This window comes from Labrus mixtus, chromosome 1 (assembly GCF_963584025.1).
Source record: "Labrus mixtus chromosome 1, fLabMix1.1, whole genome shotgun sequence".
Lineage (NCBI taxonomy): Eukaryota > Metazoa > Chordata > Actinopteri > Labriformes > Labridae > Labrus > Labrus mixtus.
Genome location: NC_083612.1, coordinates 32,019,249 through 32,045,289, shown reverse-complemented (window position 1 = coordinate 32,045,289; position 26,041 = coordinate 32,019,249). Strand labels below are relative to the sequence as shown.

Below are 26,041 nucleotides of genomic sequence, written 5' to 3'. Positions count from 1 at the left end.
ATACAGTAAACACCTTTCAAACCCTGAAATAATGTTTTCATATTTAATTCAATGACTTGTAGCAGTAGATGGTGTGACAAATATTAATTTAAGATAGCCTACGAAATGGTGAAAATAGCATTTAGACTGTTTGGTCAAAACAATGCAGTTATAATGATCAATGATTTTAGTGGATGTTTACTGTGTTTACTTTTTTACAGAGACGCATTTACCAGCTTTAAAATTGCTCACCTCCTGAAACATTGACTCTAAATAATGTTATTTGCACAAATAATGTTATACAGTCAATGCTGTGTACCCAGTGCACCGCCGACTAGTGCTGTTTCCTACAGTCAGTGAACGCAGCTGTTTTGCTGCAACAATGGCCGCTGCCTGTCGGACATGGAGACCGGACCGAGGACGGTGCTTCAAATCCTACGGAATTGCGGTCGTTTTGTTGATGGACATGGCTTTACAGTGTGCCCACGGTATGTTGAAGGTGACAGCGACCGGTTTATATGACCAGTAGATGTTTGGGACTGGATTATTTCTCGGTATTCGTGTAACGTTAGCTAAAGAGTTAGCATTTACTGGTTAGCCAGCGAGGTGTTGTAGCTAGCTCAGATATTTGTTTTTAAAGTCTTTCATCACTTCTACATGTTCAGATCAAAATAATCATCAACCATATGTGTTTGGCTCTTCTTATTGTTACACACTCATAAAGCCGGCCCTGGTTTTCTTGTGTATTTGTTTCCACATTAGTTTGCACATGATTTGTAGTTCTGTAACTGTGATTATATCTGAGAGGGATCTAATGACCTTTGACCCTAACCAGGTTATCTGAGCTCTCCTCATCTCGGCCAGGAGCCGCACTACACCAGAGATGCTCAGCATGGACCTGTCATCACCAGCCCAGTGGTCCCTGCTGAAGCCTCAGGTAAACAGCATGAATAACCTGACACTACTTTTTTTTACACCACATTATTACTGAAGATCAACTTTCTTATAGCACAAAACTACAACAGCAATACATGCATGCATGTGACCCAGGGATGGGCAACTTTGGTCACAGCAAGGGCCACATTAATTTAATTCTCACTGCCAGAGGGCCAAATTGTAGTTTCCAAAAATGATTACAGTCAATTATGTCTCAACTTTAACTCAACATATACCAGTGATCAAATATTATTATGGACATATTTCTGGTTTTCATGATTTCATGGCAGATTTTGTCATGTTTTCTTCATGTTTCTAATTAATTGATATGTCAGAATTGACCTGAGGGCCACATTGAGGGTTGATGGGGGCCGCCAGTTGCCCACCCCTGATGTAACCCATAGATGTAACCACAGTCTCTGGTTCATGGCTCATTGGCAATTCACCAGATTTAACTATTTGCAAACAATTCCTTTAAGAGGCAATTTAGAAGTATGGCAAAAGATTCCTCATATAAAGCCTGTGTTGTGATATACAGCTAGATCAGTTCATGATGACAATTAAAACGTTTTCTCTTACTACATACACAAGGTTTTTAATTAAAAAATACACATTTTCAATCTGAAACAATGTTATATTGAAAAATAAACATATCTTGTGTTGTTGAGGTTTTGACAAGGTAATTACTTTTCAGCAGTGTAAAAGCATTTTTTCTTTTCTGGCTGGAAGCTCATCCCACAATGGAGCAATCAAGAGTTGTGCTGCTTCAAAGGCTCCTTTTATTGTCCTTTTGTTGAGGCAGGATTGTTAGTCATTTACCCACCACAGCATTGTTTTCCCGAAACTGGCATGATGTAGTGATATCATTAACTTCAATCATCAACATTTCTTAAAAACATTTGTTGATTATTTTAGCCAGGAAAGGAAACTCCTTTAACTCTCCTTTAACTATGTTTTGTGTTTTGCAGTGTCGCCTGCAGATGACAAGAGCTACTCTTCGGAGTGTCCCAGTGGGGGTGTGTGTAGTCGTCTGCCAGCTAAATGCATTCAGTGCAATTATCAACACAACTGCACCTACAGGAAACCAGCTACATTTTCTTGTAAACCAAAACAAGGAGTTCACTGTGTAGTGAGTAGCACTTCATCTTGCAGTTTGTCTGTGTTCTGATATTGAAGATAAATGGTTTCAGATTTGATCATGGATGTTTATCCCTCGTTTAGCTCTTCTTAAAAGGTCATGAAGTGTTTGTAGCTGTTTTGTCAGCTTGCTATAAGTCTTTGAAATTATCTTTGACAAATAGGTGAATTGTGATGCTCTAATTTGGAACAGCTGTGGGAAAATGACCTGCTGTCTTTTGTTCTTGCAGGGTGAGTCGGGACAGCAGCAAACCAACTTCTCTCTCTCCATCAGCTGTCAGTTTTGCTGGCAGCTGGATGAGTCACAGTACCGCTGCTCTAACTCTACAAACTGTATGACGGTGTCCTGCCCACGCAAGCGCTACAACGCCACCTGTGATGTGTTGGACCATGTACATTGTTTAGGTAGGATGAGACTTGCTGCAAAACCTGCTTGGTTACTATACTGCCATTCGGGTTGCTGTCTCAGTCTGTCATGTAGACGTAACTATTTTGAGCTACTGAACTGTTTGCTTAAAGTTTACGACATTAATGAAGTTTTCTGATCTTCAACAGTAAGTGTAAACAGACACTTGAGTTGATTTTCACAGTTAAGCAGTGTGTGTTTTTTAATTTTTTTAAAACGCGCCTAAGGTCAACTAGGTGTAAACATGTCAAATGAATAGGTCATTAAAATTTCATGAAAAAGGATTTTTGGAGACATAAGAGGCAAGTGAGTTTAATAAATGTACAAACTAAGATGCATTTGTATTTCACCAGCTAATGAGCACTCCATAGTTTTGTGGGAGAGTGTATTTTTAACCTTTTTGTGTAAAGAAATGTACCCACATTTTTTGATTTTGTAGGTTTTTGAGGCTATTTGTAAAAGTAAGATTGTGGTGAGGTATTGCAGTATCCAGTGGTTGTAGACACTTAAGTCTTGTTCACACTTGCCAAAACACTTTGTAAGAAATCCAGACGTTTTCAGGGTGAGCTGCATGTGTGAACGCAATCAGCCACACTATAATTTTCACTCAGACTTCATCCAGAGTTCCTCCTGCCAACTCCATAGTTTTTTTTTCAGCTTAAAGTCCAAGTGAGCTGATGTGTGAACGCAGCAGGATGTAATCAGGATAATTCACCGCAAGCGAGTGGGAAAGGGTGGTAATGTTTATTCCCTGCGATTGATGCACAACTATAGACTGTGTGCGCCCTACTGGTGTGATCTCCGTGCATGTAATAAAACTGCTGCGTTATGTTCTCCAGTATGTTCTTCTCCGCTCCTTTATTGACATTTTGATTCTGTCAAACTACACTGCAGTGATACACAGGCAAATATTCTTATTACAGTGTCGTATAGTGGACTCTGTTGCTTCATCAGCCACTTCCACGTCATTCATTTTTCATCTTGCCTTAGGAGACCCCCGCCCCCCCTTCCATCCGAGAGGGATAGTCTCCCGCTGTGAGGTGTATGTGTGAACAACCAGATCAGGAGGATTTCAGGGGCAGTCCTCCTGACATTCTCTAGAAGTTTTCTGGTTTTGAGTTTAGTCAATTTGTTTGAAAAATGTTTTAAACATCTGGTCAGCTGTCTGAATCCACTGAATGTCTGCTTCTCTTGTAGGTAAAAGACGTTTTCAGAAACGTTTATTTTGTAACTGGACCGGTGGATACAAATGGTCAACAGCTTTGGCACTCAGGTAAAACCTCCCATTATTCCTCAAGAACGACGACCAGCTTGGTTGCTGGAAACCATCTGTTGAATCATTTTATTGACTTAAAGCATGTTTTCTTTTGTCTCTCTGTAGCATTACCCTTGGTGGTTTTGGGGCAGACCGGTTTTATCTGGGCCAGTGGAGAGAGGGTCTGGGCAAACTGTTCAGCTTTGGAGGCCTGGGCATTTGGACTCTGATAGACGTTCTCCTGATAGGAGTCGGTTATGTGGGACCTGCTGACGGTTCTCTCTACATCTAAAGTCAAATTTGCAGATGGTTTGTGCCCTCCTCTGCATTGAACCACCAAAAAAAACGAAGATCTGAGATGCTGTGTTCTTTGCACGTCTGCCTGCCCAAGCTAGCTGTGCAACACATCCTCATCCCATCTGCTAACAGGCAGGAAGTGTTTCCCTCACTTTAGCAACGCTGACTCTGCCCACACAATCATCAGATCAATCCCAATCACTGTGTGTCTGTCTCCTGCAGATGGAGCTGTGCTGGGGGATGAGAAACCAGTCATTACATCTTATCTGGTCAGTTTGACTAAACTGCGGGTTGGACTGTGTCATGCTGATCTATAGATAGGTTTGGTTTCCTGTGAAGCTGTGCTTTCACAGACATCCTGTCACCTAGGAGCTTTCTGAGGCTCCTCCCTCATTGCAAGGTAAATGCATCAGTGGGGGGTCACATGGTTACCATGGAAACAGCTTTTAATGGTGACACCATACACAATAGACCCGCTGAAAGGTTATATCAGTTTCCTGAGGGAAGGCATGAATATGCAGATGGAAATATGTTGAGATGTTGTCGACTGATGTGTGTTTCTGTTCATAATTCAACAGTTATTTGATATGTTATTATTTTTGTTACTAAAATGCGTCAGCTATGAATGTCTCAACTGTAAGTCTGCCTTTAAAGGCTTTCAAAAGATTTGCGATACTAGAAAAATGTTTGACAATGCAGGTTCACTTCTGAAGTTCATATGTTGTGTTAATAACTACACAAAGTGTTACCGTACATTTAAACAGCATCTAGAACTGTTGGAGAACTAGAAGAACAGCAGAGGGGGAACAATGTATTCGTCTCATTAATGGAAAATGCACAGTTTATAATTGAACAGTTAATGTTTCAATATGATATACCCTGAAACACTTCTAATGTGTGTTACTTGCATATTGCTGATGCCTGTGGTTTCTGGTGTCTGGGAATATGAGACATCTTCAATGCATCTAAATGCTATTCTCCCTCGCACCCGTTATCATTCTTCACATTGTAAATAAACGTGTATTCACACTGTAAGATATTTGCTTGGGACTGTGTGGCTGACCTCCCACTACATGTAAATATGTTTTTTTTCAGGTGTCTGGTCTTTTTTTTTGTTGAACACTGTAAATTGCATTTTTTTATAATTTAAATTACATTTAAGTTATGGAAATAAAATTGTTAAAATATATGCATTAATTTCATTGCACTTTACCCTACATGTCTTCTTGTTATCTAATAGTGGTGATTGTCATTTTCTAGAGGTCTTATATTCTTTATATTGGGATCTTGAACATGGTGAATGCTTTGTTTCAAAGGGATGTGAGCTCATACTACTGCTCGGACACTGTTCTCCTTGCAGCCTCTGATAGGAATTCAGAGCTCTTTATTATAAGTCAGGTCATTCTCACAGATGTCTGTGCATTCTCTCTCATTAAACTCAGTGAATGGTGCCAGAGGCCTCTATTACTCACAAGCCTGTGACAGATGGAGGGGTCAGAAGGGAAACCTAGTGGCTGAGGAGCACTGCCTGCTCAGGTTCAGTAGATATGTCTGTGCTCATTTTGTTCAGTGAGAGAAAAGAAAAAAAGTGTTTTCTTACTGGTAAGTTCTTGTGTTATGTGTCGACTTTTCCAATTGGCTGCTCTGCGGAGTCACTTTCATATTAACTCCACCCTGATTCCAGTTCCTCAATTTTGACACCACCCACTCACAGCCACTTCAGCTCCCTCCCACTGACTGATGCAAGTGTTTGTCATATGCTCTGTGCTGAGGGGGAGACTGAAGTGCTCACCTATATCCTGTAAGAAGACTTTCTACCTTAGGGAAGCTTTAAATATTGACAGAAGACTCTGTAATCCATCTACACAATACTCCCTATGATTGTTGTTAATGACTGCTCTGCCGTGACCTCAGTATGATATACTGTCATTATGTTTACTTCCATTGCAAACTGACTTACTGACTGGACATGTCGCAACATACTTGTGTATAAACATCTAAATATGAGTTTATTTTTAACTTGTACATCTACTTTTAAATCCAGTATGATAAATAATATAATTGTAGATTACTTTAACAGTAATCTGTGCGCACAGTAACACTACACAAACACACTTCTCCAGTACTAAGCCCAAGTATAAAAATGGTAAGTCTTAACAAATGTAGCCTGATCAAACATGTCTAGGAAACCAAGCAAGTAGAAAATAACTGAATTGTAGCAATAAGTAACTTTCTATTCCTACACTAATGTCTGCTGACCAATTAGACATAATGGCTATAAGGGTTTTAGGTCCAGCTATTATCTTTTCATGATATTCCCTTTTTCTGTTTTTGAAAGTATACTTAATTACATTGACAGAGAACTCATTCTTATAAGGATAATAGTTTAATTTTAAGGTAGTTATGTTATTAGTCATTATTCACTTTTAGAAAACACAGTAAATGGCAGTTCAGCCAAAATATTGTCTGTTAAACACACAGTGTCACGACTTCCTGATTTTGAATAGCTTATTAAAAAAAGGAGAACAAAAGTTTATTCACTCCTCTTACGCAATCCCACTTACAGTCCCTCTGCAGCTCTGAGCGTTTTAGCATCGGTTCTGACCCTCTGTTTTCAGCCTGTGTCCGCCCATTGTGCTCACTCCTACAGGAGATTACATCTCCAAATTAAAAGTGGATAAACAAAGCTGTAACCACATGAATTCAAAAGTCTAAATGCTCTACAAAAAAAGCCAGCTGTGTGTACGCCTTCCTCTTACATTTGGACTGTTCTAAGGCGAAACCATCTGAGGACAGGGAGGAAATTACCTGTTAGTTGAAAGTATGCACCACCCTTGGACTTCTTTTTGTTTTATAATGCAACATCGAATCACAAACGATTATTATTTTTTTCCAAACTTAGCTGCAGAGAGGACCATTTTCATTACAAAGTAAAAAAACTTGACAATGTGATCTTATGAAGAACATATAAAAGAAAAAATAGTGATTGTGTAACTGCTAAAGGCTGCTTCAAGGCAATTTGGCATTGAATACCCCTAAAATGCTCTGTCCTAAAAAAACGCTATTTCTGTCTGATAAGAGCATATAAACAGACACACACGGCTGCCAGCGTGAAGCCTGGTGGGGTGGTGGCGTCATGCTGTGAGGACACTTCTCTGCAGCAGGTACTAGAAGGCGTATGAAAGAAGAAATAAATGCAACAAAACAAGGACAAATCATGGGAGGAAAATTGGCTTCAGTCTGCAAGGTAACTGGGAGATTATTTTTCAGCAAGACAACAACGCCAAACATATTGTTAAAAGCTAGACGGGGGTGAACCACATTCAAAACAACAATTATAAAGTGCAGTTTAGAGCACACATCTAAATCCAATTGACAGTCTGGGTAGAATTTAATTTCAGTAGATTCTCCATACACAGGCAGAGCTGTAGCAGTGTAAGAAAGGGTATTTAAAGATGTTCAAACCTGACGGCCTCAATCACATGCACCGGAAGCGTCTTTTAAAACTGGGAATGCCTTGTTTGACATAATGTGCACACATTCAAAAAGGTACCTTGTATGTGTCAAAAACATCTTATCTGTGCTACATTCAACTTCGTCAAACTAAAGAAGCCATCGGGCATAGAAAACCATTTACACACACATGCCAAGATACAGGCAGTCTGCATAAATGTCTCATGGAACTAGTCTGCTACACCGTTTTGTCTTCTCATGGAGGGTTGCTGTTGCTTATAATCCATCACTTCCCTCTTTATGCTCCCATCTGTGCTACCCTTTTCAAAATCTGTGCCAACTCTGCTCTCTACTAGAAAGCTCCTTCAGTCCTGGCAAAGCAACGATATCACACTTAGATCCTGCCTACATATTGAAGTAAAAAAAATACAATTGGTTTATGGATGTTTCGGACCACCATGACAACCTAAAATGTGTCAAAAACAAAAAAGGAAGGAAGTCTTATTGCATTTTTAGTGATTTATTTGTACAATAGGAATTGCACTGTACAAACATTCCCGGTTTCGATGTAAAGGCAAGAACATACGAGCACTCGTTCTGCCTGACCTGATCCCTCAAACCTCACTGCGAGCGCAGACTGATGGAAAAAAAGATATGCCAAAACAAAATAAAATAAGGCTAAAAAATAAATAAGCAGACATCTGCTGAACAAATAAACATTTACAGGGCTATAGAGACCCCTACCAACAAAGTGCCAAAAGGTACTGAAAATACTGAAATTAGGCAAAATAAAAAATAAACGTCATGTCCTGGTTTGACCGTCTAACCTGTATGGCAGTGGAGCTATTATGGCCTCAGTTTAAATAGCATGTAAAAATGGAGCTCACAGTAGACAAATACAGAAAAAAGGCATATGGTGATACTTCTATCAAGTCCATGTGCCTATGTCACTTAAACCAAGAACACATTTACACGCCATCCACAGACACACAAGACAGAGGACATTTTTCAATTCAAATAAAAGTGGAATTCCCTCTCCAACCTGCCCCATGTTGAACAAGATTAGACAACAGTGGAGATGACATGGTCCATTTTGAAAAGCATTGTCAATTTACATTCACTCAAAATTCCCATTGGTAAATCACTAATGTTACCATGGTAACTGAAAAAGTCGTATAAAAATATAACAAAGACTGAAAACTGATGCACTCAACAAAAATATATCTACACAGTCTCAAATGCTGGGCGCGGGGGGGCTGAGTGACATGGCCAAGAACAGCTCAAATATCCAACCTATCACTACACTTTCTGGGGAATGCATAAGGGAGCTCCACACACTAAGTCTGAGTGGCGGCCGTCTTCCCCCTCTCGGCAACAGTGACACAGTGAAAGCCGCGTGTTCCGTCAGGACCCCTTGGCAGCCGAGTTACGCCTGGTGGTAGACCGTCAGCATTCTGGATCTTTCTACCCATCATGGGGCTGCCGACTGGACTGCTCTCCTGAGACGCCACCTGCTTACGCCGCTGAACCCACGGGCTCCCTGAAGGGGTCAGGCTACTATCCGAGGAGTAGTCTGCCCAGCGGCGGCCGGGCTCCGGGCTCAGTCTTCCCTCGCTGGCTAAGGGGAACTTGTGGGAGTGAGGAGATTTGCGCTGAGGACAGGGGCTGGCACGGGGACTGGACCAGGGACTGTTGCGCGGGGATATACCAGGACTCAAGTGATTGTTCTGGAAACTGATGCCTGCGGTGGTAGGACTGAGCTTGTTACAGGACTGAGACTTCCGGGCTAGCCTAGGGGACGTGGGGTTGCTCTCAGTGTCCGAGGAGCTGCAGGCCGAGTCGTCCCCATGGTACTGCAGCTCTCTTACTCGGCTGTTGAGCGAGCGACTTTTGCGCATCCCTCCTTCCTCACGAGGTCGCTCTTTTGGTACCTTCTTCTTGGGTGGCTTGGTGCCGATCAGGACTACTTTCAACCCCAGAGAACCCGCCCCTCCCTCCTCGTTCCCCACAGCTTCATTGGCTTTGACAGCAGCCTCAACCTCCTCGAACTCCACGATGGCACACTCCTCTGTACCGAGCTGTGCGTAGCGGCTGCTCAGCCTCTTCAGGTCCGCCGGCAGGTCCTTCCCCGGCTTCAGGACTCGGACAGAAGCGATGGCGCCATACGTTCCAAACTCCTTCAGGAGCAGCTTCATCAGCTGCTCCTGCTGAATGGCTCCACCTTCAATGCCTCCATTGTCTTTAGTGAGAGCGGCCAGCTCTGGCCACCTCTGCAGATCACTCAACAGGAGCATGCGGCTGGGCAGCGACTCGCTGGCAAAGACTGGCACTGTAGATTTACGCCGCACCTTACGGCCCTCATCATTCAGCTCAAGCACCTTCGAGTGTCTCAGAGCGTAAGCAGTCGTTCTCCAGTCACGAGTCAAGTGTTTCACCTACAGAGAGACAATAATCGTGTTACAAGGGTGAGATGTTAAGGGGGTTTAAGAGGTTCATCTAAGGACCATTAGGTTCAACTGAGAGTCATGAAGCTCTGGTTTAAAGAATTGGCTAAACAATAGCTCAATCAATTTGGCGTACTATCTTCCATCAGTCGCACTTCTTCAATTGATACCTTTACTGACGGCATAATCACAGACTCACACACTCAAAACATTCTGGTTTCACTGCATTAATCACTTCACCAATTTACCCATGTTCAATATAATAATATTAATACATTTTATTTAAAGGCGCCTTTCAAAACTCTCAAGGTCACCTGACAGAGCAGAGATAAAAACAACACAACAATAAAATTAACATTAAAAACACAAAGATGTGTTTTGAGATGAGATTTGAAAATGGAGAGCTATGCGTCATCTCAGCGTTCTCATCTCACATTTGCATCCTTGTTTATATTTATAAATGACTGTGTGTGAGGGGATTCAGTTCACTTGTGGCATAAACAGAAAAAAAAACACCCCAAACAAATCTGCATGCATGAGTCCAGAGTGGCACCAGCTGCTGTGAATTAGTATGAGAATGTCATATTACCAACAGCTCGTATGTTGACACTGTAACTGTCAGTTAATGATTTAATTCTCGTCTTTTCTGTCTCCACCATCACTTGGTTGTTACAAAATGTTTTGGGGGCATTTATCAATCTTATTACAAAAGGCACGATATCTACAATAAAAAGGATGTTTAACTGTTTCATATTGTGCTTTCCTTTCCATAATGTTTACCTTTTTGAATGAAGTGAGCAGCTTGACGCTGACAAAGCCGAGCTTGTTGCGTCTGACGTGTTTGAGCAGGAAGGCGTCGTGCTCCAGGTTCTCATCGGACAGGTAGTACTCGATCTGAGCCACCAGCTTCTGGATGAGCTCCGAATCCGGGGGCTGCCAGCTCTCCTCCTCCAGCTCCCCTCCGCTGGTCCCGGCTCCACTGCGTGGGAAGAAAAACATTCATCACGGTCAGCAGAGACTCTCTTCTCTAGTTTATCACTGAACCAGCAGAATGCTTCACATCCTGATCTGCCAAATATTACAACCGTTACACATTTTCACAATAAAGCCAGAGGATTACAAGTTGTTGGCATGACTACATCTTCATCTTGACATAGCTCTCCTAACAGCAGCTGACAGGCTGAGTCCTCCAGCCAGTCACCGGGGCTCAGTGCCAGACCACCACAGTGTCCCACCAACCCTGAACCTGCCAAGACCTCTCCATATGAAGGGCACAGAGTCACAGGCTCTCCCTCCTACACATAATATGGAGGCTCAACAAAATCAACTTCACATGACCTACAAAAACCTGGTGCCCTCACTTTACAGTCAAAGCTTTCAGGCACAGTTAAATCCCAATCAGATACCTGGCAGGAGCTGTGGAGCTGCACGGTCAGGTAGTCTGAAGATTAAAAAGAGAGTGAACAAAATTTGGTGGATGACTCATCACCTCTTCCCTTCCTCACACACACACACACACACACACCCTCACAGTCAATAGCTTTCCAGCACGCTGACCGCAGAGCTGGCACGAGCACTCTGCTTTCAAAGTAATCCAGATAAAGACAGCCAGGAGGGAAGCCTTTTAGGAGGAAACACCATCATACGCACACAGGAGAATATTAAAAAAAATGTGAATGAAAGAAGAAATCACAGCATAAATGTGGGGAAATTTAAAAAAAGCCATGAGAGAGTTCAATTTGAGTTCTGCAGGAAAATTTGTTTAAACAGCAACATACACAATCTTTTCTCTAAACTTTTATCAATATGTCACAAAGCCCCGGGGGTGCACAGGTGTTGTAGACTCTTGTTATGTTTGAGAAACAATACGGTGTGACCTACAAGCAAACGCTTGATTTGGACACAATGATTTATTTTCCCCTCTAGCCTTTCTGACTCACTCTGCTCACATACTCTGAGAAGGCAACTTATAGGCCAGAGGATAAAAATAGCAGTGCATGACGCAGGGGAATTAGATTAAAGTGAAGGTGCCATCCTTCCTCTATTTAACCCCCCCCCCCCCTTCCCCACTCTCCTTCAGGTGTCTGCTTTAACAGCACGGATGCTGCCCACAGGTGGTTTAACACTTCCTGTTCAGCTGGCAGGAGATAATAATAACCCTGAAGTATTATTTTCAGGGAGGATCTTTTTGTTCTCAGGGCACATTGTGAAGCTGTTGACTGGCTCCTGTTGTCATAGTGGTAGGCTACACCTGTGTGGATTACAATTGTGTTTGTACAGTAGCCTCTCTCTTCACTCGGCTGGCATTCTTTCAGTTAAATAACTCAACTGCATCCACTCAGCTCACCTGACAGTCCACTTAACCACTAAGTGAAGATATGTGCAAATAATGTATCAAATACGGAGCCAAAAAAGGGAAACAGGGTTTCAGTATCCTTGGCAAAAAGAGCAACACGTTTCATTCAATCTCAAACTTGGTTGAACCAAGTTTTTCTTCCACGTGAGTTTGGATTTTTAAAATTGCATTAATTGACTTTTCAGGTACTACTTTTATATATTACTTTTCTGCCAAGACAACATTATTTTAATAATTAATTATACAATTGACCCAATGTGAGCTTTGCGTCCTTGTTACCAAAAGCATCGTGAGTTAAGAAAATTAACCCAAAGTAGCCAAAAGTCAAACCTTGATTTATCATGTCTTCCGATGTCATCCTCGCTGCAGCTGCCTCCGAGGAAGTCAATGATATTAGATGACACTTCCTCAGGCTCCTCGTCCTCCGCTGCCTGAATGGCCACTGTTATCGTCACCGTCCCCATCTCTTGCGTGTGCTGATCCACGGTGATTACTTCATCGACGCCCTGCTCCACTGACGTTTCCGAGGCGCACTCCATTGAGCTCGGATCGAGGATCCCCCCAGACCCGCTCATGTTCCCCGGATAAGTCAAGGTGCTTCCTCCACCCGCCTCTCGCCTCTCGTCCTCGGATGTAGCAGCAGCAGCAGCAGCGCCGCCCTGGAAGCTTACAGTCTTGCTCGACTCGAAGGCACAGACAGGATACGGGGTGCGTAAACCTGCTCGATGCTTCTCAGGGCACCAGTGATGGCGGAGAAGGACCAAAGGGGCTCCGAAGACGCGCTCCACGGCTCGCCAGAGACCCCCGATCCAGATCCGACCCGTATGAGGGCCCTGAGGAGCAGCGGGGGTTTTAGCAGCCAGCGAGACGCAGCCTGGACCTGACGAGACCGACGGGCTGGAGCCTCCTCGGGCTTCTAATGCTGCTGCTGCTACGGCTGCTACTTCCTCATATGTAAGAGGCTTTCTGCTTTTGAAACGAGCTCTGGGATTGGACCGCGGCAGCGTCTCCTCGCACTCATTCCCAACCCACAAGCAAAATGTGACACAAAGCCAAGAGGGAGGCAGGAGGAAGGAGAGACAACGCATAAAGGCGTTCACTAAAGCGTGCATGTTTGGCTTTTTTCCACTCCGGTTTTTTTTTGCCCACTCACAGTTTTGTCTGTTTTAAGCAAAAACACGATTGTCCCGGTAACATCGCTTTCTAAGTAGGGGATCCAATTCACGTGCTCCTCTCTAATTGGCAAATTGCCGTGCCAAGGACGACCCCTTGTCTAACGCCGCTAATTGGATAATATGCTTCCAGCGTCGGGGTTGCACGCACAGGGCAGGTGGTTCATGTGCCTGAAAGAAAGATGAATGAGATTAATACGCCAACGAGATGTAGCCTACGTACGTAAGTCCAATTTGATAGCAAAACAATTGGGTGTCCACACAAATTTTTTTACATGAAATTTGGGTACATTTGTTTTTGGAAATTGGCCATGCAAGCTCATTGCCATGATTTCAAATAAACTGTCACGACTCAACGAGTGTCATCAAGGCCACCCCCAGTCCTACCTTACTCCTTCTGAAAAAGTATAGTCTGCCCACCAGGGCCATCCATAGGCAAAGCTAGGCTAGACCATATGGCCCATGGAGGTCACCTATAAACTTAATACTTAAGATAAGCAATGCAATATATGAACTCAGATGTTCACTGTGACTTAAAATAAAACTCCATATTATTTATGTTTTTTCTCAAGTACAATGTATCCTGGTCATGTCATTTTTTTCTTTTTAAAAAAAAAATCTAAAGTCAACATGTCAGAATTGCAACCTTAATTATGAGGTAAACTATGTGGACAAACACTGTAAAAGCCCTGGCATGTGTTTGTGTGCATATGTGATTGTCTATGCCTAAATAGCCTGAAATGTATTTGTTAATGTTAATAGTGCATGTGGAGAGAGCAGGCACATGCATTGATATTAATAAATCAGATTTAGGGCTCAAACTTGTCCGATGAGGGCTCATTTCAGGGACTCTGTCATTTCTGTTGGCGGGCCTGCTCCTAACGTCATTCCCAACACAAGAAATGCAAAAAATAAATATCTTTATTAAAATGTATTTTATCATTTTGAGCTTTTATAAAGAAGCAAAACAATCATTTGAAAACCTCATTGCTAAGTTTACCCAATGATATAAATATTCAAATAAACTAAACCAAAGACACCATTATAGTGTCTATAACCTGTAAAACCTCAGTTAAATAAAGGTCATAGCAAACTATGATTAATGTTTATTCAAGGTAGCCTATCTAATAGAACCTCAGATTAACTGGTTTGTTGTTTCGGAGCTGGGGAGCATATGCAAGAGTTCACTTGAAAGCACAGTATTACACACATCTGAAAATGTCTTTCTGGGCTATATCTCAAGTTTTGGTAGCTTGTTGCTGGCCTCCATCCTAATTGCCCTGTAAATCATCCACTCTAGTGTTGTTGGCTTCTGCCTGCCCTGCATGAAATGTCTTTACACCTCCTCACCGGCGAGCCGTGCTCTCAGCTGGTGGGCAGTCTGACTCACTCCCTGCACCACATGCCTAATACAGGACTCCAGCTTGTGCACAATGCATCATAGGGGGGCAGATAAACAATGGGTGAAAGAAAGAGGGAGGGGAAGATTGTCAACAAATAAGCGGAGGCATTCAGATTTTCAGACTACTATTTTGTGAGTTCAAGGGAAAAAAGTTTGCCAGCATGGTGTTTTTTTTTTCCATTACAACATGCAGGCCTCTCAACTTATACCGAACCAACAAAATAAAGATGTTAGTGTTTAGAAACTGTGTGACAAACTGTCCAGGAATAGATTTCATGGTTGCTTTAGTTGCCTGTTAGGGTCATTTTTTGCTGTCTCCTCTTTTCAGGCAATCATAGTTGTCCTATTTTCACATGCATGATCTTTAATCAGTCACCCCTCACAATCTCACAATCATGGCAGCTTTACACACAGGTCATATATTCAAACTGTAATTGATGAAAATGAGTGTTGACATTCGAATGAGTTCTATATAGATTTACAATGAAGCTGGAAACTACTGCAGTAACACCTCTGTTGTTTTTTTTCTTATTCACATTACACTCTGCTGGTTCATCTTTAAGACTGTCATTATCTCATCCTTGGCTCATTTTGTACCACCGACCCTCCAAATATTCTCCCTAAGGTGGTTCTTAGGTGGTCCGATATTACCTCACAAAGTATGACTATGCACCCTGAGGATTGATATTTAAAACACAGCAATCTTAAATTAAAATACCCTGAACATAACTTGTAACAAACAGTAAATTGGTCCTTAACTCAATGCTGAGAAATCTACATCCATCCATATACTGTAGATTTATTTTGGTCAGTGACAAAAGTTAAACTTATGTCAGCAACTTTTGAACACAACACATCTAAATTTTGCATTGTCACTGTTCCCAAAAGGTGATGACCATTTTTTTGGAATTCAATTACATCTTTCCAATACTTTGATTCACAACTAAATAAATGCAAATCTTATGGTATCCCCAATTACTTCAGCTGTACTTTGTGTTTCGGGCCTACTGGAGCAAAAGTTACAATGCTAACAATGCAATCCAAAATGGCACACATTGTAAACTTCAATTTAGCATGTTAGCACTGTCATTTAGATCATGATAGCTTGCTAATGTTTGCTTGTTAATGAATGAATGAATTAAGTGACTTATCTGTGGGTTTCTGTGTTGTGTTGTGATAGTTTTAAATGATGCTGTGATGCGTGGATTCTTGTCATTGACCATGATTTATTCTTGCAGAGACTGAATGAGATACATAATCCAGCTCCTCTCCATAGACTGTAAATATTAATGGACGAAGCCGGAGTAACATCATCCATCTGTTGCTGCAGGGCGGCTCTGGAAACCCTTCGGTAGAGGTCGCCATGCTGGAATGCTGTCTCAACCCAACTTTCAGTCAACCTATCGACAGGCTAAGAGCTGGAGCTTAGGCAGGTTTTAAGCCCGTTGTCAAACTGCTACATCGTGCCCATCAGTCAGGTCAGAGGCCCAACTATGCATAACTCACATCTTTCATAAAATCAAAAAAGATTAGCTATAAGTTAGGCACCCCCTGTACAGTGTGTGCTGATGAAGACAATAACTAATCAGACCAAAATCGTTTTTTGGACCAGGCTGTAAACATGTCTTTCTGCTCTAAAAACAGGATTTTTTTTGACGTGGTGTTTATGTGACTTCCAGGTGTCGTGAAACCAGAGTCAATGTGACACCCGAGGAACTGCGTTTTTTTTTTGCACTTCCCCATTGGCTTCCTTTTCAACACCAGACGATGCTGCTTTCTTCTCTCCCACAGGGAATTGTACAATAGGGCACCAGTGGTATAACATAAAACATGGCAATAAAATAACTAAATGTACAATAAAACATACCTGGATGAGACACAAAACCACCATGACATTTCTCAGGCCGCCTATGCTCTTAGTAGCTACACATATACATAAAACAAATGTTAGCTTAATTTGCAGAGCATGTTATTAACTAGCTTGCTGTAACACACAAAAAAATATATTCCATATAAATTATATGTGACTTGCTAATTAAATGTATACATCATAGTGAAAGACACTACTACAGAAGGGAATGGATGAAGGTAATAAATTAGCAGAAAAAATGACAACCACCTCTCCCACAGGAAATTGTACAACAGGGCAAAATCACTATAATCACCAAAGAAGAAGAATACAGAGGAAGACAGGGCTGCCAACCACAACACAAGTACATCAGTCAAACATTCAGAGTAATTTTGTGTAATTAAAAAAAAACACAATGAAAGAGACAGGTGTAAAGATGACACTGTTTACATTGATGTTAGCATTTAGCTCCAAACATTGCAGTGCCTCATGGAGCAGCTAGCATGGCTGTTCAATATTGAAGCAGAAGGAACATGTGGCATCGATAATTATGTGACATCTACAGAGATTTAAATACAACGGACCCACCCACGAGCACACATGCAATACAATGAATAAAGACTTCTGAATGAGTGACAGTTCCCTTTGAGAGACTTATTTATTATGTAAGACAGAGATCATTGTTAAAACCTGCCATGCCACATACGTAGTCACAGTAATTGTTGTAAGTATCAGGCAAAGAGCAATGGGGAATGTGCTGACGTAAGACTTGCAGTGTAAAAACTATTTAAATAAAGAATTTTTGAATTCTTCGTCCCCAGAAAAAAAGCAGACCTGTTTTTGTTTTTGTTATTCACTCAAAGAAGCGCTCCTCTCTTGTCTTTGCAAAGCTTGATATCATATAAGCAGTAAGACATGGCAGATGGAAGGGGTCTTGGAAACCAATCTGTATCCCCCTTCCTGTCTGTTTCTTCTTCCATGTTTGAAGAGAACTGAAAAACATGGGGGATGGTTGCAAACCCTGTCAGGAAATGTGTTCAACCCCCATCACAGCAAACAAAGCGGTGTTTAAACACGTGAATTTGTAATTTGCTCAATTCATTTCAACTCGAGAGATCTTTCATTAGATTTATCTGAATAAGAAGCATCAAAAATACATTATTTCATCCTTGCCTTGTGATGCTGATATGTTTTCTTTAATTTCCACATCCTTTTGTATATTGACCTAATAGTTAAACAAAAACAGTAGTCACCATCGTTTAGGGGCCAAGTCAGATATTACTGATAATGTGAGAGCTATGGGAGCAATTAACTGAACCTGCTTTTCTTACTGTAATCTGTAAACATACTGAATGTGACATTTAAACACATCCTGGTTCTCCCAGTTAAGTCACCATACTCACAGCATGCGCTGATCATGAATTGAAGCATAATAAAAATTTACTCATGCTGTCATGCCTGCCCCCAAACATCTGTTTGAACGAGTTTCTCATTCACACATGTCCCTCACACTGTGAAGTTTCCCTTTCACAGACCAACACTATGATGACAGTTTTTTTCCCCCCTTTACATCCTTCCTAAGTGTAATTGGACATATTTACAGTATTAACAATCGAGCAGAGAAGAACACACTGACGAACAAAAAAAGAGTAGGAAGCTTCATCATGTGTATAAAGATCCAGCTGAAATAAATGTCATCAACCCCGCCTGCTCGCTCGTAGTGGATTGTCCTCAATATTACCTGCTGCGTTCACACATCGGCCAACCCGATTTCTTGCGGGAAATCTTACTAGGGAGCTGGCAGGATAAATTTGGGTGAAGCTGTTTTTCCTCACGTGTGAAAATACCATTACACATGCCCAGGCTCTCTGCCAGATAAATAAAGCAGTAGATCAAGTACATCAACATTGACCATAGTTTTTCTGTCATGTTATGTTTTAAATGAGAAAGCCATATCAGATAATACCCCTCTTTCAACATTTATATTTCTCCTATCATTCAAGTCAAGGGTCATACTGTTCTTGTATAAAAACCCTTAAATAACACTGAAATACACAACATAGACGTCTGCAAGAACACACACAAATCAGATAAAAGGTAGCACATACATAAATGACACCTTTTAATGGTTCTGCGTCTGTGTTTCTTCAGGGAATCGCACAAGATGGATGTAGCCTTTGCAGATTGGATTGCAGATTTATAAATATTGCCTACTACTAGAATTCACATTGTGCTTTTTCATCATATCTGTCATACAAATAGCTGAAGATCCCCTCCCATAATACAGTAAGTGTCAATCTGCTCTTCAAAAATAGACAGTCAGTCTGTGGGATGTCCCTTTAATGAATCTGGACCTGTGTTCTGCGAGCAACCGCTTACTGCCAGAGTGAAAAGGCTCGAAGTACACGACAATATCTACTTGATCACATTAGAGTTCTTTTTTGAGACTGAGATTATAGGAGCAGTGTGCTAAGACATACTGTTAATAGAGCCAGTGCCGGCTCTAGCCATTTGTCCATGTTGTGCTAGCCTATAGGTCAGAAAAGGTGGTAAATAATGAAAAAAGACAGGATCCTTGAAACAGCAATATTTGCTCTTTACCTTGGTTCCTTCTCTGCCTGAGTACAATCAGATGTTAATACCTGGTTACATGGTACAGACTGCTCTGTATATGAAAACATTTCAGAAGTAGTAAACAGGAGGTCAATGACAGGGATAGGCCAGCATTAAATAGATCCAAGTTAGCTGAGAAAAGCATGTGACTCACTGGCATAGCTCGCCAACACACCTGTTTTTCTGCTGAACCATCATTAGTGTTATTTAATGCACCTGTGCCTCTTCCTGTAATGACAAATGTTTACTGGAGCAGAGGACAAGTCAGAATGTAATGGTTATAGGTGTTGGTACAAATAATAATTTGCTGCTTTGAATTGGGTTCTCTTTTGGTAATGTTTAGAATTATACTTTAAAGAAAGTGCATTGAATCTTATTATTTGTCACTTTTCTGAATGTCAAATGAGAACTCTCCCCGAGTAATCTGACTGCACTAACATCTCAAAGGTCTGTGACCATAGCATGGGCTCGTAGGGTTTATTTAGGCCACTGTGTACATCTCTGACCATTTGTTTCCTCGTATTTACTCTGCAATAGGTGTACATTGAGAGGGCATGTGTGATTGGCTGATATTTCACCTTGACCATGTGAGTGAGAATGATCAGCACTGTGATGTTAAATGACTCAAGAGGCCTAACAAACATGGCCAGCTTAATGTGACTGTTGCCCTCGTTTAGGCCGACCCACAGCTGACCTCTGTTCTGCATACCCACTGTGGAGTATGTATTTACACTGTCATGTGTCAGGACAGTTAGCAAGTCAAGTTTATTTATGAAGCTCATTTAAAACAACTCAGGTCGATGTTGAAAGACCTGTACAACCAAAAGAAACAATAAATTGAGATAAAATCCCAATAAAAGAGCATCCAATGCAATTATACAGAAAAATACTGCGTAAAATGAAACATGATAATAAAATGAATGAGAGAATGAAACTGGAGGAAAGATTTTTTTAAAATAAACAAAATAATTAAAAAAGATTTGATTTAAAATAAAAATAATACATTAAAAAATTGGAGGAGTGAAGTTCAACTTGATAGCCATGAAGAAGAGATACGTATATACAGCTGTGACTTAAAAATGTCAATCTACTGAGCAGATCGAGGAAGACTTTTCCAAAGCTTATGGAGCCGCCACTGCAAAAGCTCGATCCCCTCTGTTTTTAAGTTTTGATCTCTGGACTTAGGAGCAGTTGGTTTGTTGATCTAAGTGGTGTAACTGGAGTATGATAGTGCAAGAGATCAACAAGATAGGAAGGTGCTTATCCATTTGAATTCTTAAAATCAACCCTATAAAACACACATGGAGCCAATAAAGCCAGGCTAAAATAGGTGTAGTGTTGTGTTATTTATTCCCCCAGTAAGCATTTAGCTTGTAGAATAAATGAAATGTGTTATATCTGTAGAAAAAAAAAACACATTCTCTCACGACAAGGCAAAGTCTGTGGTTAGTATGAGGAATCATCCAGACTTTCTTGCAGTTGATATAATTTAAAAAAGGATTCCAATATGACATTAGGCCTACATGTGGAATGGAGACAACAGAGCACATACATTTCTATTATTATTATTATGAGGGAGTAGTGAGAAACTGATTTTACCTACAGGTGAGTCAGTTGGGTCAGGTGGGGAGACTGAGATGGTAGGAATACCTCGTAAATTTCAGTAGAGCAGTGGTTCCCAATCTTTTTTGGCTCGTGACCCCACTTAGACTTCAAAAAACTCTGGCGACCCAAGTAATTCAAAACAGGTTTTGACTAAAATAACTATGTTTTCAATCATGGTATATTTTTTATTCACTGTGTTGCAAGTAGGCCTAAATATTTATTTTAGACAACTCTGCAAGTTATGTTTGGCATTGGCCATGGCCCACAGTTGTCTGAGTTCAATATATTTTTAAAATACAATATATTTTTTATTTATCAATAACTTAACATTTCTCCACATGGGGTTGGGACCATGGGACTCCAGGTTTGGAATCAATGCTATATAAATCATTAAAGTATGAAGGAATAGCGTAAAATACAATGACGAATTCTTTAGGGGTTACAGGAAAAATTATATGCAGACAAGAACTCCCTGTAAGAGATTAAAACTCACTCTTAATTTAACAGCTGGCTAACCAGAATATGATTCTGAAAGTGAATACACATTTAAAAAAGTGATTTCCTCTTAATAGTTTTAAGACGAAGGACATTTTCCTCACGGAGAACATTTTTAGTGACACAGGAAGTGGGTGTAACCAAGTAACGCAGTTGTTGCCGTAGCAACGATATTTGTCACAGAGGGAAGATTGTATCGCCGGTTGTGAAGATGAATTCTGTTTGAATGAACTAAACTTGGCTCCAAAAAACATCTTATATCAACAAATGAGATTACGCATTACTTTAAAATATGCATGTTTACTCGTACCGCTGCTAAAACAGACTTCTTCTTCGGCGCCTAACTTGTTACTTGTTACTGAACTTGTTGGTTACCGGAGATGGAGCCGGAGCGATCTCAGAAACACAACAACGACAGATATGCGTTTCTTACTCCTATGGTAAATACCACTTCAACTTAACTTTTAACTTCCAGCTTAGGCCGCAGGTTCTGTTAAAATGACCAGTTATTGCCAATTTTAGAGTGTTGTTTGGATGTTTTAAAGTGAATCTGTTTCTCACTTTTTGCAGGTCAACAGCTGCAAACTGCACTTTACAACTGACAAACCAACAGTGCCAGAAAGAGCAAAGAGGAAGGTGTGTAGGCCTATGAAGGACATATAGAGACTAGACTAAAAGGGACATTTTTCAGACTCTACATTGTGTGCTTTCAAATAAATCATGTGTACATTTGCAGACTGACTCTCAAGATCTTGTAAAAGAAATAAGCATGAAAACCACCCAAACAGTAAATCATTGTAACCCTGAGCAAGGTAAGCCTCTAAACCAGCTAACTTGTTCACACGCTCACCCACCATTGTATTGTACATTCATGTATGCCTAAAATATGTAAATAATCCAACGTGTTTACACTATTTCTTTCCTCTGTAGAAAACATGTTATATGCACATAGACAGAGAGGACTTGTCCAGACATCTTCTGTACCCTCACTTGCCTGTGAGTCAATAGATTCCTCGGCACATAACCCAGTGCCACTTGCGGGTTGTGCTAAAAGTGGTTTCGATTCAGATTCAAATGCTGCACCAGAAACTAGGAACAAGGTTAAGAGACCAACCCACAGTGCAGGGGCCAGATACTACTCTACTATTTTAAACCGTCCTAAGCCAGCAGGTAAATATAGCGACATCATCTGTCAATTAATAGGCGATTGGGAAACTATTCTTATTGTTTGTGATATTTTGTTAATTGTGTGTTATTTCTATTTCAGATGGCTCGGGGGGATGTAAGTACAGCACAGTCCCTGAAAATCCTTTCACTCCGTTGCCATGTGAACATTATGAATCCAGTTTTCAAAGGATTGACTTGGACAGGTACCCCTGATGTCTTTATGTTTTAATCAGATTGGGATTAGGATTTTAATGTGTTAATTAAATCTACATTTTATGTTGAAGCTGTACATTCAGTGTATTTCATTTTACTTTGGCATTCCTTTGCTAGGACATTATGCTTGTTTTTTTAACCCAGTCCAGGCTGTAACAGTATCTGCAATACAATATTATAGTGCTTTCATGTGAAATTGCATGTGCTTCAGAATGCCACCAGGGAGCAGCAAAGTCCCTTGAAATACACACCCCTTTTACCTAAAGACTTATGCTGGCAAGAATACCTCACTAGTGACAGAGCGAAGTAAATAGATTTGTATAGTGAAATGATAAGCAGTTTCACAACTAATTGCACAGCTTAAATTGGAATACAGTTGTTATGTCATGAAAATTCAGTGCTGAACAATGATTCAAATAAAGCCTAAATTGTTCTAAATGTGGTTTTATTTTTCCAGGCGATCTCTTGAAACATGTCCCCACCTGGGTAATACGGATGGTCTACAGTTTCTCAACCTTCAGCATAATCTAATCACAACTGTCCAGCATCTTTCATATCTGCAAAAGCTAGTTTTCCTTAACTTGTATGACAATCACATCACTGAAATGACTGGCATTGAAGCTCTGAGCTCTCTGAGGATCCTGATGTTGGGGAAAAACAGGTAAATTGTAAAGATTAGATTACAAAACACAAGAATATGTTAGATTTGTGTGAAATGCCTTCGTTTCAAAAGTTCAAAAGTCAAGTTCATATTTGTGGTAGTGGTTGTGGTTTCCATCTTCATATCCAGGTTTGAATTAATTTGCTACATCCTGATAGAAAAAGCAGGAGAAAAAACAATCTCAGGAAAAACAGAATCTCAGGAGTTTAAACCAGATTTACTAATGCAGTGGTTTTAATAGATCATATGAAGCAGACATCACAACAAGTATTAGTCAGGATGCTGAGGTTGTCTGCACCTGGCTCTCCTGTTTTGCACGATCATAAGCGCATCCTTCAGCCTACAACGTGCTACATCCTGATAATGCAGATTTCATAAACTAGCTGCTGTTGTACAGTAAGCTTCAGAGATGAGTGCTCTCAGCAGGTGTCCGGTGTCACTCTTAAACCATGTATCTCGATTTCATTTTGTTTTGAAATGTCAGCCAGAGGAAAATTAATGTCATGAATCACTCACAGACAAACTCTGACATCTAGTCACTTACTCCAAGAGGAAATGTTACCATAGATTTAGGTTTCTATCACCCTTTTTAAAGACGCTACCACCTTTTTGTCCTTAGGTGTGATCTAAACTACATGGTGGTCCTGCACAATAAGCCATTGTACACTGTTCAGTTTTGTGAACAGTCTGTTCCCATTTTGTATATTCTTATTGGCCAGTGGCAAATCCACTTTCCTCTAATTGATACCTTAACCCAGGTTAAATGTCCCATTTTATCTCACTTCTTCATTTATATATTTGTTTTTATTTATTTTTCAGAATTCTTAAGATATGCTATCTGGAAAGCCTGTCCAAGCTAAACATCCTGGATTTGCATGACAATCAGGTATTTTATCTTCACTATCCTCCCACTTAGTGCTAGAGTGTGTTTAGTCTGGTGCATTTAGTTGCCAATACTGCAACTGGAGATCACTATCTTAAGCTGTAAAGTTCAGTAGAAGTGGATTGTCTCTTAAACCTCCCCCACCTGAAGCTAACTGAGCCAGCAGTAGGCCAGGCGTGGAAATTCATGGAGTGATGCTATTGCTTTAACTGTCATAATATTCCAATGACCTTTAAAATTAAGTTCATGTATTATAGCTAGAATGTATAGTTGTTGCTCTTTTATGCATTGAGTGTTTAAAACCGTGTTAGGAATAAATCAATAATGTCCATCATTCCCATATTGTTTGATTTTGCATGGTTTTTGGTTGTCAGAAATAATGCTGGAGATATGATCATCCTTTCCCCTGCATACCTCAGTTTTTAGTTACTGAACTTCAGCATTTGTTTTAGTTCCCACCACTGTTAGAGTGTGAGGAATAGAAAACCATCAGAACCCACAAGCTTTTGTCAAGGGTCTACTCCCACATCAGTGTCCTCAGTGACCCCAGAATAATTTATTCAACAGGCATAACTGCTTCTATGTTTTCAGCACTAGACATTGTTTTGAGATGTAGCACATGATGCTGTTTTACGATTAATTTGGGTCAAAATCTATTATTCCGTCTGTTGGTTTAGTCTCCACATTAGAGCGCGGCTCTCTGATATTTAAAGCCTGAGAAAACAAATGATGTAAGAGTCACTGGTGAGGATTTTAACAGCTCCTGGAAAAGGAAGATAAAATAGAAAGGCTTCCCTTGGTCGAATTAGTGTTTTGCCAGCATGCCGCCCACATCTCTCCTTAGAGAGTGACTCCAGAGCCCAGCTTAGACTCCCTCTCTCTCTGATGTTGGCTGCACTTTCCATGAGAAGGCGTCCCAATTACTATTCAATTACTTCTACAGCATTATGTTATTTTTTTCCTCCTAGAGTAGGCTCCGTTGCCTCAAACTCTGACTCTGTGTTGTGTTTGCTAGCAACACATGTAATGTTATAATGTTACAACTGAATGTTGAATGTTCAATTTTGTGCCTTCCTTGTAGTGCAGGCACATTGCATTCAGATGAAGCTATTTGTTTGCAGGCAACCACAGTGGAGTGGATGATGAATGCATTACTCCAACCAAAAAATATACTTTTCCTAAACTGGCTTCAAAGAGATATGACCTAATGTGTCTCTCCCAACCTATCATTTTACCAATTTGTTTATCTAACAGGGACACAGTTTCCTTTACAGTGAGTTGGAGGAGACATTCTCTTTGGTAGAGTGTAATATAACTCACTCGTAGTCTCAGAGATCAAGTGTTGGAGTTACAATGTGACCTGACATCTGATGTGAATACTCAGAGAGGACAGTGGAGAATGCCCCACAGTGTCTGTAAAACAAAACCAAAGTATTGGAGAGTAAGAATTGTTGGTTCATCGCTTGTCCATGATAGAAATAAATATTTTTATGAAGTGTGACCACATCTGTCATGTGTGATTAGCATACTGTACACAGTACAGTATACCATGATAAAGTGAAGGTGGGACAGAGACATCCCACTAGGAGGAGGCTTTAGGCTTTGCTGTCATTATTTCATAATGACCCAATAACACAAGGTTATCTTTGTTTGTGCCCTTTTCTCTCACCACTTAAGGCCATTAAGATTGAAGATGAAGATTGCCGCATTGTTTAAAA

At 40.7% G+C, this 26,041-nt stretch overlaps 3 protein-coding genes across 3 annotated transcripts in view; 2 read left to right on the top strand and 1 right to left on the bottom strand.

The window, feature by feature from the left end:
* The first annotated feature begins 324 nt into the window (after nucleotides 1-324).
* On the top strand, nucleotides 325-5,199 carry tm2d3 (TM2 domain containing 3). Its single transcript, XM_061042314.1, has 6 exons — nucleotides 325-467; nucleotides 815-916; nucleotides 1,884-2,044; nucleotides 2,283-2,457; nucleotides 3,656-3,731; nucleotides 3,840-5,199. The coding sequence occupies exons 1-6, from the start codon at nucleotides 362-364 to the stop codon at nucleotides 4,003-4,005; spliced, it is 786 nt and encodes a 261-aa protein (XP_060898297.1). The 5' UTR covers nucleotides 325-361; the 3' UTR covers nucleotides 4,006-5,199.
* Nucleotides 5,200-7,964: 2,765 nt separating this feature from the next.
* larp6a (La ribonucleoprotein 6, translational regulator a) lies at nucleotides 7,965-13,484 on the bottom strand. The gene is made up of 3 exons (XM_061042303.1): nucleotides 12,594-13,484; nucleotides 10,688-10,886; nucleotides 7,965-9,898 (listed from the first exon to the last, which is right to left on the bottom strand). The coding sequence occupies exons 1-3, from the start codon at nucleotides 13,373-13,375 to the stop codon at nucleotides 8,801-8,803; spliced, it is 2,079 nt and encodes a 692-aa protein (XP_060898286.1). The 5' UTR covers nucleotides 13,376-13,484; the 3' UTR covers nucleotides 7,965-8,800.
* Nucleotides 13,485-21,584: 8,100 nt separating this feature from the next.
* Nucleotides 21,585-26,041, top strand: part of LOC132977575 (leucine-rich repeat-containing protein 49) — a 29,208-nt gene continuing 24,751 nt past the window's right edge. The window contains exons 1-7 of the mRNA XM_061042291.1: nucleotides 21,585-21,839; nucleotides 21,970-22,035; nucleotides 22,136-22,211; nucleotides 22,330-22,569; nucleotides 22,667-22,769; nucleotides 23,237-23,440; nucleotides 24,260-24,326. Of these exons, the coding sequence (XP_060898274.1) occupies nucleotides 21,780-21,839; nucleotides 21,970-22,035; nucleotides 22,136-22,211; nucleotides 22,330-22,569; nucleotides 22,667-22,769; nucleotides 23,237-23,440; nucleotides 24,260-24,326 (816 nt within the window). The 5' untranslated portion in view covers nucleotides 21,585-21,779. The remainder of the gene's footprint in view (nucleotides 21,840-21,969; nucleotides 22,036-22,135; nucleotides 22,212-22,329; nucleotides 22,570-22,666; nucleotides 22,770-23,236; nucleotides 23,441-24,259; nucleotides 24,327-26,041) is intronic.

Excerpts from the sequence above, each read along its gene's own strand:
- larp6a (XM_061042303.1), bottom strand. The coding sequence starts at position 13,375 with ATGCACGCTTTAGTGAACGCCTTTATGCGTTGTCTCTCCTTCCTCCTG. Across the intron at positions 10,887-12,593 it reads GGAAGACATGATAAATCAAG|TGGAGCCGGGACCAGCGGAG; the intron begins GTTTGACTTTTG and ends CTTCCCACGCAG. Across the intron at positions 9,899-10,687 it reads TGCTCACTTCATTCAAAAAG|GTGAAACACTTGACTCGTGA; the intron begins GTAAACATTATG and ends GTCTCTCTGTAG.
- tm2d3 (XM_061042314.1), top strand. The coding sequence starts at position 362 with ATGGCCGCTGCCTGTCGGACATGGAGACCGGACCGAGGACGGTGCTTC. Across the intron at positions 917-1,883 it reads GGTCCCTGCTGAAGCCTCAG|TGTCGCCTGCAGATGACAAG; the intron begins GTAAACAGCATG and ends TGTGTTTTGCAG. Across the intron at positions 3,732-3,839 it reads TCAACAGCTTTGGCACTCAG|CATTACCCTTGGTGGTTTTG; the intron begins GTAAAACCTCCC and ends GTCTCTCTGTAG.